General features: G+C 41.1%; 1 protein-coding gene across 3 annotated transcripts; it reads right to left on the bottom strand.

The window, feature by feature from the left end:
• Positions 1 to 3,944: 3,944 nt before the first annotated feature.
• On the bottom strand, positions 3,945 to 19,962 carry LOC115579725 (SHC-transforming protein 4-like). Of its 3 annotated transcripts, none has more exons than XM_030413333.1 (14): positions 19,658 to 19,962; positions 19,361 to 19,466; positions 18,792 to 19,267; positions 15,491 to 15,561; positions 13,273 to 13,333; positions 13,021 to 13,140; positions 12,845 to 12,895; positions 8,776 to 8,827; positions 8,529 to 8,655; positions 8,117 to 8,303; positions 6,816 to 6,888; positions 5,743 to 5,833; positions 5,511 to 5,658; positions 3,945 to 5,409 (listed from the first exon to the last, which is right to left on the bottom strand). In XM_030413333.1, the coding sequence occupies exons 2-14, from the start codon at positions 19,410 to 19,412 to the stop codon at positions 5,281 to 5,283; spliced, it is 1,638 nt and encodes a 545-aa protein (XP_030269193.1). In that variant the 5' UTR covers positions 19,413 to 19,466; positions 19,658 to 19,962; the 3' UTR covers positions 3,945 to 5,280. The 3 variants fall into 3 exon arrangements, with proteins under 3 accessions (XP_030269193.1, XP_030269192.1, XP_030269194.1); XM_030413332.1 differs by having other exon boundaries at positions 12,845 to 12,898; positions 19,658 to 19,961; XM_030413334.1 differs by lacking the exon at positions 19,361 to 19,466 and having other exon boundaries at positions 12,845 to 12,898; positions 19,658 to 19,961.

Here is a 19,962-nt window from a genome sequence, read left to right as displayed (position 1 = left end):
GTGTGTGTGTGTGAGTCTGTGTGTGTGTGTTCAATGTTAATGTCCTCAGGCTCATCAGCCCTCGAGTTTATTCTATAAAGGAATTCAAAGAGATTAGGCTTTTTAATGCTCTGGATCTGAACCAAAGCCACAGAACCTGAAGATTACACCGAATGTTTATCATTTCCTGTTTCAGAGTCATGTCACTGGCTGGGTTCAAGGAATGCACACACGTGCACCAACAAATGCACACACAGCAAGTGGTTGCATCGGTGAAGGTATGTCAACTCAAGGAGTCTCTCAAGACCAACCTGCTGACTACATTTTCCAGAAAGCTTTAAACCTCTCAGACTCAGCGTCTCATGCTGATGGAGGAACTCAATAATGTCTGAATGTGTTACTAGAGCTGATGAATTTATGTTTTATAATTAAATGATCATAAAACCAACAAATGCACACACAGTGGTCATTTAGAGGAAGCTACTGGACACTATTTAGTGAGTTCAATATTTTGTTTACATGATTACAAGAATTAAAGAGTGCTTACAATATAAAGATAGATAAGATAGAACTGGGGGGTCGGCTGTAGCTAAGTGCGTAGAGCAAGTCAGCTCGTGATCGGAAGGTCACTGGTTCAAATTTCAGCTGAAGGCTAAGCTGAGCTGAGCTGTGCTGCATATGGAAGTGTCCTTGAGCAAGATACTGAACCCCAAATTGCTCCTGATGTGCGGTTGGCACCTTGCATGGCGGCCTCTGCCATCAGTGAGGGCCCTGCGATGAGCTGCCGTCTGGTCCAGGGTGTACCCTGCCCTCGCCCAGAGACAGCTGGGATTGGCTCCAGCAAGACAAAAACCCGCGACCCCATAAAAGGGAAAAAGCGGTTACAGACAATGGATGGGTGGATGGATGGAAGATAAAAGTGTATTAATCGAGAGAGAAAAAATCCTTGTGCCAGAAAGAAGTGCAGGGGACGACTACAGTTTGATGACCACTGGTAGAAAAAAAATCTATTTATCTGCCAATTATATTATTTCCTGATGTATCAATAAATCACTGGATTCCTAAAATGTCAGAGAGTAATGTTTCTCACAAAACTCAAGTTGACTTATTCAAACAGCTTGATTTGTCCAACCAACAGTCCAGAACCCCAAAAATATTTAGTCTGCCATGATAGAGGGCTAAGAAAAATATTTGCAAATATTTATATTTAAGGAGCTGCATCCACTTGTGTTTTGGGGATGTTTGCTGAAAAAATTACTTCAATGATTTATTGTTTGGAAAATAGTGAGAAGAAGTTTTACAAGATGTGTACTAGTATTTAAATTGTTAATATTAGTGTTAATAGTGTGGGGTCATGGGAGTTGTTGCCTTACCACTGTTGGTGAAAATCTCTCTGACGTCAGTCAGGAAGAAGTGTTCGCTGAGGTTTAAACGTTCTTTCCAAGTTACATTTAGTCACGCTGTCCAACTTCCTTCCTTCATCTAACGTTTCCTCTGAAGTTATAGCAACAGGCAACAAAAACAAACGCTTTGTTACCTTTAATAAAATGCCAGTTTTCTCTGAGAGTGGATATTGTTGGAAACATTTGAGATAGTGCAAGTACACAACCCAACAAAATATATGACAAAGGTCATAAGATCACAGCAGAGGAGGCTAGCGTGTCTTCAATAGCAGTTACTAAAATGTGTTAATTTGTGTGGCTATTCAAGTAGTACTGAACTTGGCTATATTGAGGTTTTGATAATATTTTGATGAATTGAGCAGCCCTACATAATTCATATTAATCCTGAAGAGACTATATTTCTCTTGCCTTTTATACCCTGAAGAATTATTCTTGATTATCTATAGACACACTTTAGCATCATGTTCATAACCCAGTGACCCAGATTCTCAGTATTGGTTTTACAGGTGCAAAAGTAACCTCCTCCTTGTGGAAGAAGCCTAACAAGGGACTTGAGATTGTGATCCAGCTCATGTTCCACCCACCACACAGGTTGCCAGCTGCTGCTCTGACATTAATGAGAGGCCAGAGGTCAACCAGTGACCTCACAGGTTTGACAACATGTGACCATCATCAGGCCTCACAGATCTCAAAGAATCACACACTTCGTCATCTGTGTTCTTGGTGAGCTGTTTTCGGGCGAGGTCCTTGTGACTCAGAGGAAATCCAGAGGGACGAAATCGAAGCAGCAAAATAACTGTGTCGAAAAATCACACAATGTCACACTTATGATAGCTTTCATGTTTATAGATGATAATTATCTGGGTTTTGGTTTGGTGAGAGAGACACTTTCTGTTTCTGTTTGTTTACCGACTGAATCCAATAAGATGCAGATATCATCATCATGTTTAACTTGTGTATGAAGCACTCAGGGAAAAAGCAGAGATAACGCGTCAAGCCTGCTCATTTCCTGTTCGTTGTGACATACAAAATGAGCCCTCTTTTGACACCCCATAAACTGGGGATTGTGGGAAGTTTGTGAGAGTCCGTTTGACAGAGTTGTCTGAACAGAGAGGCTTCAAGTGTTGTTTTTCTTCAGATACCCTATCAGTGTTTGTATCAGCCCTGAGCTGAGCTGCTTCTCTCCCCATCAGCTGCCAGTGGTTCCCTGATCTCAGCCTAACAAGCTGAGGGTGATTAATGTGGGCGAGACCCTCCGAGCCTCTCGGAGGACGATGAAGGCCACAGCCCGAGAGCAGTCAACTGCATACTTTGAGCACACAGTCATCTTTTTACTTCACCCAAATCTGAGAGTGACAGGCTGCTGAAGGCTGAGGGAGAAGTGTTGCAGCCATTATTATAGACTGTTAACTACCAGTCATTTTCACTGCTCTCTCTCACACACACATCTGTTTCAAGAACTACCCAACGAGACGCAGGATGTCACTGTGGTGGACATTTATGTATTTGTCGTGTTTTATCATCAACATGTGATACATAAGAATGTGAAGGAATGGAGTTGTTGCATAAACAAGTGGGGAGTTTTAGACGACTAAGCCAGAGACTGTTCGACCAATCACGAAAACATATTTTGGAAAAACGCTGAGGAGGAGAGAGCTCTTGTAAAGACTGATAGCGCCATCTTGTGGCTCAAAGAATGACAGTTAAAACATGGGATTACTTCAAGCCTAAACAGATCATTTCTGTGGCATCTGAGCCGTACAGCTAGTGATTTCCCAGTTTGGCACCATCTCCCTGTTGTGGTGAAGATTTGTTAAGGATCAATAGGTTCTAGATTCCTGCTCTGAAGTTGTTTCTGTTAGATTTGCATCAAGTTTTTATTGTTGTTGGAATCAGACAATCTCACTACATGGCTCCTTCACATTTTGTGCAGAAGTGAAGTTGCATTAAAGGCAAAGCACCATGTATTTGTAGAGGAAGAAGAGTCGGGGTAAAATGTACAAATCTCCTGTCTGCACCTCATCATGTGAGTTTGTGTGTGCTGGTCTTGACTTCAGGTGTCTTTGGTCACATTTGATAACAACTCTACCTCGTCTCTGCGCAGAAAAAAAAAACCAAGGCAAAATTCCAGTTTTTGCAGTTTTCTATAAGACAGCCACATTAAGTCTAACAACTTTTTTCTTTTAAGAGGAAAGAGTACAGTCTTCTATGATTTATTTGTTATTTCATTGTTATTAAAAGAACCACGAGTGGATAACAACTATGATTTTGTTATGCATCTCTGGCTGCTTGATGATGATTTGAATGATCTTGAATCTTTAAACTTGTCGAATTTGTGACAGTAAATAGTAGCTAAACTTGGACCGTGAGTAAAATGGTAACAAAACGCTTTCAGTCTCCTCAGTTTAATAATAAATTGTCATGTTGTATTGTGATGTGACGAATCATTTAAAGGTGTCTTGAGGCGAGTTGTTTGGTCCACTAGCGAAGAAGAAGAAATAAAGTTGTGTTTTTGTGGTCTGAGGTTTAACAAGAAAGAAAAAAAGAGACTAAGCAACAATCCATTCTGTAAAACAACTGAAGATGTATTTGATTACACTTAATGGGGACCAAAGACAGACACTATTTGCATATTTGACAGCTAATCTGAGACTAAACTGGTTACAAAGAGCAGCTGAATTAAACACTCATAATGTATCAAACAAGCACGATGAAAAGTTGTTTTCAAAAGTCGAGCATGGGAAACAGGGACACAGAACAATAACAAATCAAAATGAACGAACACAAGACAAATTTAGCCTATAAAAAAAATGATTCTGAAGGTCTGCCAACATTCTGGTAATTTCCTCCCGACACCAGTGATTGTGCTTAAACTTAGAGTAAACACCAGCAAATTCAGCCTGAGAGACAGAGACAGGATGTTCTGCAGACCAGCAGCTGTTCTCAATACAGGGCGAGACTCGGCGTGCACAAGTGTTGTTTGTTGTTTAGTCAAATGTTGGGAAAAAATATTAATAAACAATTCACTGCACATATACACACATTATATGTCATTTGATTACTTTAATCAGAAAACATTCTTGCTAAAGGCCCTGAGGGCCGTGGTGGAAGAAGTATTCAGATCCTTTGCTTGAATAAAAGTACTAATACCACTCGGTGAAGATACTCCACTACAAATAAGAATCCAAGGAAAAGAATAACAAGTATAAATACTCACTATGCAGTAAGATGTTCCCTGTCAGTATTTTATTATCATATCTGCTGTTCTTTGATTATTATCACTGGTGCATTAATGTGTATGTTACATTTTACTGCTTGGGGGTTTTTAAAGGGGTTACTCAAAAAGTACAATATTTGTGTCTAAAAGGGAGTAAAGTAAAAGTATAAATCTGCATAAAATGGAAACAAACAAGTACAAGTACCTTGAATGTGTACTTTAAGCTGCTACGTGGAACTTTTATGTTATCTTCATTCTGGCGCCCCCTGTGGACAAAAGTGAAACAAGTCATCTTTGTTTTGGTGCCGTACCACCAGACTACAGAGCAGCTTCTCTCCTCAGGCTGTGGGACTCCTCAATTCACTCTGAGCACTCAACCATGAACAGTAGCTTTCATTGTTATGACCTATCCAACCTGATTAGATCAGAAGATGGAGGGGTGACAGGCAAATTATATAGGAAAAGCCAGTCTTCTTGGTCTCATTTGCTTACGTAGGTCATATAGAAGCAAGTGTACTAAACTGAGATGGTTTTTGAACCAGCTATTCGTTTCATAAATTGTACCAAATGTACTAAGTTACATTCTTGCTTGTGAACATTGAGCCTCAGCTCCAAAAATATATGTTGAGAACTGCTGCTGAAGACTTAATACATGTGACAGTCTGTGTGTGGATGTGTGTGTTAGTGTCTCTGCAGGACTGGCTGTTTCAGACACAGCTCGCTGCTCCCCGACACGATGGGCATCTGGTTCTCCATGTGGAAACGCACCAGGTGACCAACGCTCAGGAACACCTGATCACGGGTCCGCACCTGCTCACACAAAGACACACAGACAACGGGATCACATAAGGATGGTTGTCATTTCCTGCCACTCATGCATGTGTACATGTAATCCAACACCACGGCTCTACCTGTCCATGTGGATCAACCAGCAGCATGTGACGCACGGTGGCTCCCTCCATACCACTGAGGACATACTGACCAGAGGCAGAGCTGCTCTCTCTGACCAGGAAATCCCCACTACAGGTGAGGAGTGACTCCGCCTGCTGTCTTCCTAACCTGTGATGAAGAACAAAGTTAGTGAGAAAGGAGGAAAGAAAAAGTTGTTAATAGTACATGAGTACTGGGATGTGAACTACCAACCTGCCATGAAACCAGCCCTCCTCCTGGATCAGGTCCTGGATCTCAGAGAGAGGAGCGCTCTGTTGAGCTCTGACCTCACACTCAACTGAGTCTGATGGAGATACAGCAGAAGAAGAATGAAAGAGAACAGAAGGGTGGGGCTGCTCCGAACAGGATTAACTTTAAATCAGGATTATATTATTATTTTTAAAAATATTCTGTTACAACAAATAATTTCACTTATTTTCAAATTAACAGTTTGAATTTGAGACTATTCTTAAAATCCAGTCTAATCTTTCCCCAAAACTACTTTTATATCAGTTCCAGGCTCTAAAGCTCCAATTTAAACTCTCTGAAATTTAAACTGACAGTTTAAAACTGAGCTTCTCTGAGGAAAATAATGGACTCAGCGGCGGTTGAGTTTCATAACAATTCTGCAGCTTGAGTTCTTTAGACTCAACAGAAAAGTTGGAGCTGCTATCAAACATGACATTATGTGGAAAGCTTGCTGGCGCCACCATTTCTTCTTCTACAGCTCTAATAATGTTAAACTCAAATAGGGGTTTTCATCCAAATGTAACTAAAGTTATTAAAGTAGAAGTGATGGTTGTATTCATGGGCTTTTGTCAGGTATTGTTTCTGTAATGTTTTCAATTGTGGCTTAAGTAAAGTAAAATAAACAAATAAATAAATAATAAGTGAAAATAAAATAAAACACAATACAATTTTTACAAATAAAAATCACCAGGAGTATTTCCCAGTTGATTACTCACATTAAGAGAATGATTTTTATTTTTTTACGTTATTTGCTTTTGTGAATTTAAACGTGAAATGAGGCATTATCTCATGACAAATGCCTTAATTTGTAGAAATGTCCAGAACATTTTTGGTGGTAGATGCCCCTAAATCCTTTGATTTCACACCATTTTCCTAAAGCAGGTTTTAATTTGAATCACACAGCACCGATGGGATGAAATTTGAAATAATTTGAACCATTTAAACTGCACTTTTTTAAAACAGTATACGTATATGTCAGTATATGTCTACAGTCAAACTCTTTCAGCTCGTGCTGGAAGTGTGTTGATGGTGTTTACCTGCAGGTGGAGCTGTAGTCTCTTCTGTGATGGAGCAGTTCTCATACAGTGAAACAGGCTGAGTAGAACAAACCTGCAACAACACCAGATGAGTCATACACACAAGACAGAGATCTGTGTGTGTGTGCGTGCGTGCGTGTGTCTGCGTGCGTGCGTGCGTGCGTGCGTGCGTGCCTGCGTGAGTGTGTGTGTGTGTTCAGGGAGCAGTGATGGCCTAAAGGTGAGACATGACAGGAAAGTCTGACTCAGTTCCCACACTGGAACAATCATTCTGGGAAGTGAATGAGAAGCCTTCCTGTCTTCCTTATTACCGATCACTGAGGATAACAGCTGTTTCTGCTCAGGAGATAGATTGTGATATAAAAGGCACCCTCGAGGGGTGACAACATTTGTGACCAACACATTTATCCTGGATAAGGAGAGACGACAAAATCATCAACACCAGGTCAACAACTTACTTGTTGCTTCTGAAGCTTTCAACCATATTTTACAGTCTTCCTCAGGAGGTAAAGTTTCCCCTTTTTGTAAATGAAATATGTTTTCCATATATCTACATGCGTAGATTTGATTTATAAACATTACTTATTCAATCAATATACAGTCTTATGATATATATGTATATTTATACCTTGTAATTAAATTTTACACTTACATGAAGGGTTGACAAAGGTTTATGTTTGAAATTCCTATTATCTCCATATGTGTTGAAATAAATTATCTATTACACACACACACACATATATATATAAAGATATATAGATTTAAATACATTTCAGTATATATTATGAGTGTATTATCAAAATGTACAGTACACGCATTATATTTTGTTCTATATTCTTGTAGAAAAATAACAAGATTGGCATATATTGTCAAATATAAGTGTAGGTTTTAGTATATTACCTTATATTCTTAGGCCCATTTTAATATATTCTTGTGTGGAAATGTTATCATTGTATTATAAAATACAAGATGTAATACAATATATGTTCTTTTAATAAATATGTTAATACATTATTTGCATCATAACATTCCTCTAATGTGATGTGATAGCAACTGATCCATCTCCATGACAAGTGGGCAACTCAATCTGCGGACGAAGGCCATGAGATGTGGTTGAAACTGATGGGGGAGGCAGAGAAGGTGAAGGGGGAGAGTGATTGGAACCGAGGTACACCAAATGTGAACAGTCGGGCTTTCACTAAGTGGAGAGCGCTGGTGTTCGGTCAAAATCTGTTCAAAACAGACATCCAACTCAACTGACTGAACACTGTTTGTGTTTTGGTGTTAAAACCAACTCTTACCTGCAGGAGGTCAACACTGTCCTCCTCCGTCGTGATCCGCAGGTCCTCTGTTCCACCAGCAGGTGGCATCTTTCCTGGGATCATATTATAGTAGTCACGATGCTCCCTGACTTCACCCTTCTGCTCGGCCTTTTGGTCTGTTGTTGTCTTCTCTGGGCTCCATTTGTGACAGAGTCTGACTGCTGATCTGTGCACAGAGAGTCACAGAATAGAACAAGGGACCTAAGACTGAGGAACTCTAAAAGTTCTCAACTTTCACTTGGAGCAACTTTTCTATTTCTAAGTATTGGAGGACGCAGAGTAAGACATGGCTGAATTGAACTCCTTAAATAATGTAGATGAGCTGTACAGTTCATTAAATGGGCCAATTAATTGTACTGAGTAAGACAGCTGCAGTAGTCAAAAGGACAACCTGGGATTGTCGCAGAGCAGCGATGGTGTGTGGTTGAGAAGTTGGCGGAAACGAGTCTCGAAGGCCTGACCGATGCTGTTGATGACCTCACCGGCTCGACCCTGAGGACACTCCAGGATGTGGCACGCTGACAGAGAGACAGAAGGAGAGAGAGATGCTTGGTCCCTCATAAAGACAATAAAACAATGAAGAGAGGAGTCCAGTGGAAACCCGGCTCATCATAATGATAAATTAATCTGTGTGTCACCTCTCTGATTGAACAGATCCTTGGCAACATAGGCGATGTAATCTGCCATGTCCTGCGAACAAACAGAGAGAACAATTCTTTCATTCATTTTTATTCATTCAATCTTCATTTATACTCGCTCCAGTCAATTTCAAATTGAAGAAAAGGAAAAAATAACAACAAAGAGTTATACTGACAAAGAACAGACAGTCCTACAATTGAATAATAAATAACCATTAAAAACACTTAATTCACTGTGGATAATGAATTTGATCAGTAAGTTAAGATAATTCAAATGTAAATTAAATTACAGTTATGTAAAAGCCCTAAAACTCTCCAACCATGGTGGATAATGTGAGATAAATTAGGAGAATAACAAGTGGACGTGATTTTTAATGATGATAACAAACATGACTTAAAGCCAGACTATGTAACTTTTGCTGAACAGTGGCCACTGTGGCCACAGATGGCAATTACAAGATACTATATAAGATACTATATTCTCCCAGTGTGGTTGGCTCCCCAAAGGTAGCTTCCTCTAGCCTCCTCTGTACCTCAGGTCTCGCTGCCCGGCCATGTCTCTGTAGTGACAGCTAGTGTTTGTGTAGGTGTGAGTGTGTGTGTCTGTGTGTCTGTGTGTCAGCGTGGCTGTGTGTGTATGTGTGAATGTGTGTATGAACGTATACATATTTGTGTATGTCTCTGTGCATGACTGTGGGGGTGGGAGGGTTGGGTTCTTTTAACTTTCTTCTCCTGATTTTATTTGATGTTTCTCTTTTTCTGTACATCTCTGTAAGGCACTTTGCGATACTTTTCTGTATGAAAAGCGCCATATAAATAAAGGTTGATTTGATGTGATTTGAATATACATTGGATGCAAGAGAAAGTGTGTATGAGAATAATGAAAATATAAAACCTAAACCTAAACTAAATAATGAAAATAACAATAACTATACACTCTGTGTGCAGAACATCAGTAACATGTGAGCATAATATGTGACCTTTAAATACAAAAATTACTCTTATAGTTTTTCCCGCTCTTTTTTCTATGCCCATATTACTTCCATGTGACAGAAATCGAGAAAGTAAAAAAATCAATGCAGCTCTGTTAATGTCTGAACAGCCAGCAGGACATGTCAGCTATCAAGGCCGAACCCCGCTTAACAAAAAAAACAATTCTGGTTTGTGTTTTGGTTAGCGTCCGTGAACCTCCGTGTGTTTCTTTCAGTTCGAACAAACAGTGAATACCAACGCTGGATACACACTGTTATATTTCATGTTAATGCCGCGAGGTTGCACTGGCCAAAGATTAGAGAGAACGAGAGGGTTGTTTCTCTGTGGTGAAGCCATGGATGGGATTACAGCTCGCTGTTTAATTAATTAGCTAAAATAATCTTGCAGCGTGCTCTGAGCCTCGGCTGAGTTGGCTCGGACACGTGGAAGATAGCAGAGGGGAATTAAAATCAATCTGCCACTGAGCCTTTATGGTGGAACATATTCAGCTGAATCTGCTTTTATCAGAGAGTCACTGACAGGGAGAGGGCTAATTTAACAGGGAATACACACGAATGACCGCTCACTGAGAATGTGTGCTGTGTTTTCAGTGATTACACATGCTGCAAAATGATGAATCAAAAGGCTGATTACTGATCACAGAGCCATCAGACTGACAGGTTATAAACTGCTCTGTACAACAGTGATGCCAGGAGGTTTATCAGTCACTATGTGCACATACAACCCAGAGTCTGCATGAACATTTTGATATTCCTTAAATAAAAGCTTGTCTTATTTGTGTGAAATCCTTACAATTGTTTTCAGGTCAACTTTCTAATCTTTAATAAAGATCAATAATGGGAAAATATGATGCAAAAAACGACACAACCAAACTGAAACTGGAGGGAAATTCTTCATCAGACATCTCTACAATACATCAGAGAACTCATATAATACAGAAAATGTCGTACCATGTTAATATTATATGATATTACAGTATTTTAGATAAGTGCAGACAATGAAGATACATTTATGGAAAGTTTTTGAAACAAAACAAATGCAGCGTTGACGTATTTTTGTAGGCTAACCCTGAAGTTAGCATCGCCCTAGTTCACTCGATAAAAAACCAATGAGATTTTTTGATTGAAATTGGGATTATTGCCGAAAATAGACAGACATACATTTATGAAACTGACATCTTTTGTTCAGCATATTATCTTTACAGATGATCAGCACTTTAGTGATATTCAAAGCGGCGTAACTACCCTGTGGTCACACGACTTCAACGTCACAACCACTAAGTGTCTTACTTCACGATTACCATCACTAGCACTAAAATGCTAACTGATTTCTGGGTCTCAGGACTACAGAACTCATCATGGCCAATGATATTTTGTGCAATAATTTCATATAAGCCTATCATTCGTGCATTTAAGTGCAGTTAAAGTGAGTAACTTTTACTTTTATCGCTCCAGTCAAGAGTGTCCCTTTTGCTGACCTCGCACCACCAATTGAAAGTACAGCAGGCTCGAGAGTTGGGTTGGAAAATAATTCAATCCTCACATGGCAGCAAGATGATCACTAATCAAACTAAATCAAATTACTCATCGTGTTTTTATGTGTTTGTACAGAGTCTTTGAGGACACGTGTGAGCTCTGAGTTTCAGAGGCGTTAGGACCACTTGTGATCCGTCGGTCCAACCGGCCTTCATGTGGGTTGCTGGGGTCAGGTGAGCCCAAGTGTGACTGGTTGTTTAAGGAGGGAGCTCAGTGTGGGTGGGTGATAAGTAATGTCTTAGTCCACCTCCTCTGTTCAAAGATGGTTGTTCCAGTTTGACATCGATGGATTATTTTACTCCTCTTTTAAACCAACTGTCTTCTCTGACCAAGATGTTCACTTTGTTGTCCTCGAAGGAATTTTTCTCGTTCAGATAGAAGTGGACAGCAGAGTTTTGACCTGAGGAGCCGCCCTCTTGTGTTGTGCCATTGCCTCTGCATAAACATGCAGAGGCTGTTTTGTCTCCCCAGAGTACAAATGTGTGCAGTCCTGTCTGCATTGATGAGCATAAACTACACTATTCTGTTTATGCCTGGGTGTTTTGTCCTTAGGATGGACATGTTTCTGCCTCAGTGTGTTGGTAGGTTCGAAGTGAACCAGGATATGATGTTTATTGAAGATCCTCCTGAGTTTCTTAGACGTAACATAAGGAATGGCGATGTTGTTACGTTTTTCCGTCTCCTCCTCTCTGTTTGCTCTGGATCTTTTAGGGGTTTTGACAAAGGTCCAGTTTTGGTAACCACAGGTTTTAAGTGCTCCCCTGATGTTCTTCTGTTCCTTCTCCTTCCTCTCTGTCTTTGTGGGCACGGTATCAGCCTGATGGTTTAGGGTTCGGATTTTTCTGTACACTTAAATTTTGAGGCTTCTGTCTTCTTCAGTGTGCACTGCACAGTCCAAGAAGGGCAGACAGTCTCCTCTGACATCTCCCCCTGTGAACTTTATGTTATTGTCCACGAAATTAATATGTTCTGTAAAGGCTTCTACTTCCCTTGCTCTGATCTTGACCCGGGTGTCATCCACATACCTGAACCAGTGGCTTGGAGCAGTTCCTGTGAAGGTAATCAAGGCTCTGCCCTCAACTTCCTAGATGAGGAGGTTGTCTACTACTGGGGACACCAGGGAGCCCATATCACAGCTGTGCGTCTGTCTGTGAGACCTTCATTGAGCTGGAAGTAGGTGTTCGTCAGACAGAGGTCAAGTAAAGCACAAATGCGGTCGGGGGTGAAGTTGTTTCTGCTGGACAGGATGCTGTCCTGTATCTAACACTTCTTCATTGGTGATGTGACATCATAATAAACCACTGAAATCATTGAGTCCAGTGTAATTTCTCTCACCTTGTTGGCAAAACCTTGCTAGGATACTGGCTAGTGCTTGGATATGTTATAGGTAACTGAGTTGATGCTGCTGCTGATGAGTCTGAGCGGTGCTACTTCCTTATGTATCTTGGGGAGTCCATAGATACAAGGGCATGGGTATTGTGTGTGTTTGTGTCCCTGGAACGTATTTGTGTGCATGTGTGACACTGAGAAAATGAACGTACCGGGTCTCCTCCTGAGGCAAATGAAATGGCCTGCATGGGGTGATGGGCGATCTTCTGAGGAACAGAAGAGAGAAGAAGACACAGAAGCAAAGGAAGGTTTTGTTTTTTTTACTCCACAATCCAGATGTGTGTGTGTGTGACAGTTACGATGTGGTTAAGCGCGTTGAAGCTGTCACCTGTAAGGAGGATGCCGCGATCAGAGTCATACTGTCGGTGGAGACAGCGAGGATGATCCTCCTGCCAGAGAACTGGAGGTTGATTTGACCCAGAACAGCAGACGGCGACTTACAAACAGGCTGGGGACGAAAATCTGAGTTATTCAAGTCTGACTACATTGGTGTGTGTGTGTGTGTGTGTGTGTGTGTGTGCGTGTGTGTGTGTGTGTGTGTGTGTGTGTGTGTGTGTGTGTGTGTGCGTGTGTGCCTTACCCTTTTACTTTTTACTGCTGTCCTGGCTGATGTCCTCTCACACAGTCTGCTGATTGCCTCTCTGCACACACAAACACAGATTATAAATGGGTACACACACACACACACACACACACACACACACACACACACACACACACAAAACACAGAGACACCTTTGTAAATGTGATCAGTGTGCCGAGCTAACATGTGACTACATGTGAGAATATGAGAGGAAGGAAACTTCAGAACAAGAAGCTCCTCTGCAGTTTATCAGCGCCTTAAGATATCCAGTAATAGTAGCACAACATGAAGAAGTGAATGTAACTAAATACATTCATTCAAGTACAGTACTAAAGTGCAATTATTAATCATATTTTAAGCTACTTTCTATTTGTATTCCACCACATTGGCAGTGGCAACAATTTCTTGTTTAATTTTGTAATGTTCATCCTGGTGTTTTGTTTTACTTCCTGTCTTTGTTTCTTTGGGATTGAGTAGAAGAAGAAATATTAGAAGAAGAAGAAGAAGAAGAAGAAGGGGAGGAAGAAGAAGAAGAAGAAGAAGAAGAAGACAGGTAACAAATATGGCCAATTCTGACTTATTCAAACTTGTTTCTTTGCTAAAAAGAACTTATGAACATGGGTAACACTTTATAATAACCATCGTTAATAAATGGTTGATGTACAGTTAATTAGATTTAGTTAAGTATTTTCAATGTTCATAAAACATTTATTAAGCAGTTGTGATGGTTAAAAAAAAAAACTGCAACCTTCCAAAAAACAATTGTAAATAAAGTGTATAAAGCCTTTAGTTGTTTGTTAACAGGGAAATAACTGAAGTTTAATGAACTATTAACATGCCATTTTCAATATCATGTTATTGTTTAATATGATAATAATTTAATTGATAATGTGATAGATGTTATAAAGTGTTTCCTAATATAAATGTGTCTAATCCTGTGGTGTGCATGAGTCTGGACCAACTGCCTGACTGACATTTCTGTCCTTTGAGGCACGCCATAATGTCCATAGCATGCAATGTATTAATCTATCAAAGACCCAGAAAACATACAGAAGACATGACCTCAGAGTCCACAATGGTACGGCGCTGCTCCTGTATAATGAGGTATATTATCACATAGTTGGTCTCTTTTCAAAGGGTCACAAGATAAATCTTGGTGGTCTTGAAATATAAACGGGGTAATGATAAAACAAAATCTGCCAATGAGGATCTTTCTCGCCTGCCCCAAAAACGACACAGTGCTCCTTTAAAGTGACACTGTGGAACGTTCACCCTGTATACCTGCAGTCCCTCATCTAGGTCCTTTCTGCAGCTGGTACAACTACAGCTGCTGTTTGATTACAGTGTTTGGTCTCCTTCCAAAGGGTCACAAGATCATTTATTTTGAAAAGTAGTTTCAAGGCACTGTGGGTTTTTTTTTTTTTTTTTTTTTTGTTTTGCCTTTATTTGATACTAACTCTTCCAAGATTCAATTTACTTCATAACTAGTGCTTATTACAAAGACTTTAATTCTTCGATAACTTTATCGACATATACAAAACACAGATAGATTACACAAAACATAAAGAAAACTGCATGAAAAATAATGAAAATGAGATACTATTTTGGTTGACGATCAGGTCGGAGAGGTCAAAGCACACACACACACACACACACACACACACACACACACACGTAGAATCCCACTATCTAAGAAGCAACACATTTTTCCAGAAATTGCTTTTCTTCTCCTCCAGAACAAATTGTTTGTAATGGATGGAGGTCTCTCTCCCTCTTCCTCTCTCTCTCTCTCTTAATAAGACTACGAGAGCTCATTAGGAGGAAATTCATCTAATTGGATTTTCTGCCCCATCATTCAGCAGCGTTGCTGTGAACAGAGGTTACTGTGTCCATCGGTGCTTTTGGCATCCTGCTCTAGGATGTCGATATCAAATGCTAAGGAGAAAGCCCCGGTTTATGAAACATTATCTGTATAATTTGATTTCCCCCTTTGAAACATTTTTTAAATAAGCCACACATGACTTGTTTGGCAAATATGCAGCTTCCTCTTTTCAGCAAAACATCAGCTTTTGCATGCTTAGTTTCATTAAGAGGCCGTGTCGGCAGACAGATATACTGTACATTTTCATTTATCCCAGCATAATTGTGTGTGTGTGTGTGTGTGTGTGTGTGTGTGTGTGTGTGTGTGTGTGTGTGTGGTGGAAGGTCCTACTACCGTGTGACTTGCATTCTCGTGTCAAAGTCGAGAGTTCTCATGGACTGGGTCACCTCAACACTGCCCATGTACTACAAGGACAGGAGGAAAACACAACAGAACACCAGTTACACACTGACTGTAGTGTAAAACAAATACAGAGAGCTCATGTAGGCATGTTTACATCCTTTTACTCCTCAATGTAAATCAGACAGCCTGTGAGGAGACTAACAGGGAAGGAGAGGGGAAGAAAAAACATTTCTTTCTTCTTCTTCATTCTTTCTTCTTTTTTTAAAATGTTATATTGATTTACCTTACCAAAATCACAGCTGAAAAGGTTAGTAGGAATATCATTCTGTAGCAGAGCTAAAGTGCTCATGACCCATATATAGAGTATACAATGTGCACTTGCACATGCATTTGTTGCATTTGAATTTTAAGGGATCACAAGCCAAAAATCCTGGAAATTACAAGACAGATTGTACCACATTGAAGTGTGACACTAGATTTAGAATTATTACACAGAACATAGACCTTATTTAACAATGTCAGAGAAAAAGTGCTATATCGTTGGCAACTGGACAAAATAACCCTCAAAGATGTCTTCAAGGAACTGAGATATGAGATCAAACCATAACGCGAGCTATTCACTTGCTCTGAAATGTTTGCAGATGACAGCCAACTGTATCTGTTGTGGCAGATGACCTCAACTATCGAAGTTGATTGGTATACTATTCATGCTGGTGCAGAAAAGTTTAGAGATCACTTAGACTTAGACCACTGGGGAGATAGCAAAATATGCACCTTTGTTTCTCTTTCCTGAAATGTTGTCTTTTAGTACCTTTAGTGTCCAATAGATGTAATGGCATGTTCCCCTTTTACATTATGGTAAGAAATAATAAAAAACAAAGAAATGCTTTTATTTCAGAGCCACACTCGAAGCTCTGTGAGGCAACAACAAATGCATGTGCATGCATATAATAAAAAACACCAGTGCTAACAAGTTGATGTGTAGCAGGTAGAATGTTCACCGTCCTAGGTTAGCCTGTTGGCGTGCTAACATTTCCTAACTAAAATAAAACAACAGTACAGCCTTACATTAGTTCTTCAGGTATTTAGTCATGTGTCAAACTATGACAAATTAATAATGGCACTCAATTAAGATTTGCATTCTGGGAAAAGATACAGAAGCATCGACGGCTGTGCCACCAGACTACAGAGCAGCTTTTTTCCTCATGCTGTGAGACTCCTGCCTCATCCGCCACACTCCACCATGAAAAGTTCAACTTTGTGATTGATCATTAATCATTAGTTCAGGAATATAGGATTGTTTTCACACCTTCTTTAACATTGTGAGACAGGGCTTCTTTTTTTCTTCCTCGACCATTGTCATTCATTCCTCGGGAAATAATACCTGGATCTTGTTGAAAAAATCTGTCATATTTATGTGGCTGACCTATGAGAGTACAATTGGATGTCGATCCTAGATTTGGTGAGCTAGAAATGATAGTGAAGTAGTTAAGGGTGATAGGTACAGGGCTATCGAGTTTGATACTGGATTACTAATCATTAGCTCAGGGGTGCAGTGTGTAGAATATGGAACTACAACTGGAGTTTACTATACAATCTTGAGTTCTAAAATGAATGAAGTTAATCTTGAATCTTGAAAAATTAGGAGTTACCAAATTGTTACCATTTATCCTCCAACTCTTCTTTCAAATTTAAAGTAAAATCCATAGTTGTTGATGAGACTTTCACACAAAACCTCACAATGTCCGGGGATCACAAGATTCATTAAGATCCCTCGTCTGGGACCCATGAGTGTCTGCAAAAAAATTGGTGCCAGTCTATCAAGTAGATGTTGCGATATTTCATTAAGTCATTAGGATCCATCCTCAGGGCAACGTAGTTATCTGCACCAAATTTCATTGAAATCCAGCCAATAGTTGTAGAGAAACAGGAAGTCGCTACAAAACAGAAATGTCAGTCTCTTGGTGGCGCTACAGGAACCGGGACACAGGAGGACAGTCACAGTTGGTGCTGAGGCGTCGGGCGATATAAAGAAACACTTTGCACTACAGCAGACTGCAAACTGGAACACCAACATATTCTAGGTTTAAAGCAGCCACAGTCAACAACAGCAAGGAGATGAAGGGGAGAAAGTCCCCAGACTCCCTTAAAAAATGCTCAATTTTGTGAGTTGTTGAGTTAAGAGTACCTCATAAACATAATGAAAGGCTGACAATGACACATTCTTAATTGCTTGGGCCTTCTTGTAAATTCAGCATATGTTTTTAGACGTGTTTTCTTTTCCTAGAGCATACATGCATGTATAGGAACAATCAGGGGATCACTGAGCACAGTGGCCCCTAATCCTGTGGTGCGCATGAGTCTGGACTGACTGCCTGACCGACATTTCCGTCCTTTGAGGCACGCCATAACGTCCATAGCATGCACTTCTGCACTTAATTGTTAGTTTAGCACCTTTTGACCTCTATTAGATTGTGAGGATATGAAGAGAGTCAGAGGTTAGTTTATGCATCAGACAATATTTAGGCCATGTGCCCAAATAAACTCCAGCCAGCCTCACTTCCATTGGCCATGAGCTTCAGTAGAGCAGACACTAGAAGCTGGAGGCAAGATGAGTAAATCCATTGATGGACCAGACTTAAATCAATATATGTGTGTGTGTACGTGTGTGTGTGTGTGTGTGTGTGTGTGTGTATGTGTGTGTGTGTGTGTGTGTGTGTGTGTGTGTGTGTGTGTGTGTGTGTGTGTGCGCGCGTGGGAGGGAGGAAGTGTAATGTACGTGTGTGCTTGTTTATAGAGGACAATCAGACAGTCCGTCCACAGGCCCTGCTCCTAATCACCCATGCGGACACACCTCCGGTTTTAGGACAGCATGGGCTCTGCCGATACCAGATACAATCACACACACACACACACACACACACATATAGAAGCAGAGCAGATCTAGAGAGGAGCCAGGATGAGTCACTTCTGCCTACACAGGAAGCTCTATCCGAGAGGGAGGGGGTGAATGTACGAAAGTGAGTGTGGCGGTGATGGAGTGTGAATTTGTGTGTGTGTGTCCTGAATTCATGTGTGTGTTTGTGTCGCCAAAGGTAGGAATTAATCTGCCTCAACTCTCTGCTGGGACCCTGGATATGAGGTCATGAGCTAAGGCAAATCGTCAAAAGTGAAAAAAAAAGGAGATTAATCAGGCAAAGGAGCCTCAAACACACTCTCGGCTGCAGTTTGCAACACAAGTCCAATTTCTCTGTGTGTAATCATGCACCGTCACTGGCGTGTTGTCAGGTACCTTGATGTGATGGTGGACCGTTCTGTTCGCTGCAGAGGAAGTCTTCAAACAGCACAAACCGTCTCTGTGTTGCGAGCAGGTAGGACAGCTGGGGAGGCTAGCCATCCGGTGCAGGGTGATGGGTCTTTTTGTGCAGCTCAGAGCCGAGGGTCTGGTCGATAGGGGGACATTGAGGGAAGGTTGGCTACAAAATCTCTGATCGGGCCCTGAGCCCCACTCGTTCGTGGACAAGGGTCTGTCAGTGGGTCCAGCTGTCTGTCCCCTCAGGGCCCGCAGGGAAACTGGACTTTGCAATCGGATGTTGGCCATGCGGGGGATGAAGTCCCTCAGGGTGGATGGCCCATGGTGAGTAGGCGCCCCTGGATCCAGCTGGGCGAAATCAGAGTCCAAGCAAAGGTCCCTCTTCAGGGGCCGATCCTCCAGGGACGTCAGGGAATCGTTGCGCAGACGGCTGTATTTGCTGCGCTTCAGCATGCCTGTAGATAACGAAAGACGTGTTGGAATGAGATGCAGCACAGTGATTTTCATCCACACAGGCATGTGTAATGACCAGACAACTGATGAGCTACCTGGTAAGAGTCCTGTCTGTGATTTGAACCTGGGTAAGGTTTGCTCTCTCATAATCTGGGAACTGGACAGAGGAGAGCACTGGGACAAAGTAAAAAGGAAAAAAACCTGCCACGAAAATGAAAATCGGTTATTACACACAGATAAGGCAGATCAGATTAGAGATTGGAGCAGAAAAAAAGGATAAAGTTTTGAATTTTTTCAGCTGAAATTTGGGGGATCTTCTGTGCACCTTGTGTGCTGTGTCCTCAGATTATTAGATTAGATTCCAAGAGCACGTTACGGTAGATTCGACTCACCGTTGCGTTGTCCTGTGCAGTCTGAAGTCCAGTCTGCTCCGCTGTACTCACGCTGAGTGCAGTCCCATCCTCCCGACACGCACACACACACTCTCCGTCAGTCTGCAGGCTTCCACTGCTGCTTCACCTCCACATCAACTTTCTGACGCGCAGCAGAACTGTGCAGATTTTTTTTATGAATGAACTTTCTCTCGCTCGCTCTCTCTCCTTTTTTTTTATGAATGAGAGGCTCTAGCTCACTTCCCCTGTCTCTCTGTGACGCTGCATGCAGATGAATATGTGAATGGAGTGGGGGAGAGATTGAC

This window comes from Sparus aurata, chromosome 4 (assembly GCF_900880675.1).
Source record: "Sparus aurata chromosome 4, fSpaAur1.1, whole genome shotgun sequence".
Taxonomy (NCBI): domain Eukaryota; kingdom Metazoa; phylum Chordata; class Actinopteri; order Spariformes; family Sparidae; genus Sparus; species Sparus aurata.
This window is presented reverse-complemented; position numbering and strand designations above follow the sequence as displayed.

What these genes read in the sequence shown, in the direction of transcription:
- LOC115579725 (XM_030413332.1), bottom strand. Translation starts at nt 19,412, where the DNA reads ATGAGAGAGCAAACCTTACCCAGGTTCAAATCACAGACAGGACTCTTA. An exon ending in ACGAGAATGCAAGTCACACG is followed by an intron (nt 13,334 to 15,490) that starts GTAGTAGGACCT and finishes TTGTGTGTGCAG; the next exon opens with AGAGGCAATCAGCAGACTGT. An exon ending in GAGGGCTGGTTTCATGGCAG is followed by an intron (nt 5,659 to 5,742) that starts GTTGGTAGTTCA and finishes TCTTCATCACAG; the next exon opens with GTTAGGAAGACAGCAGGCGG.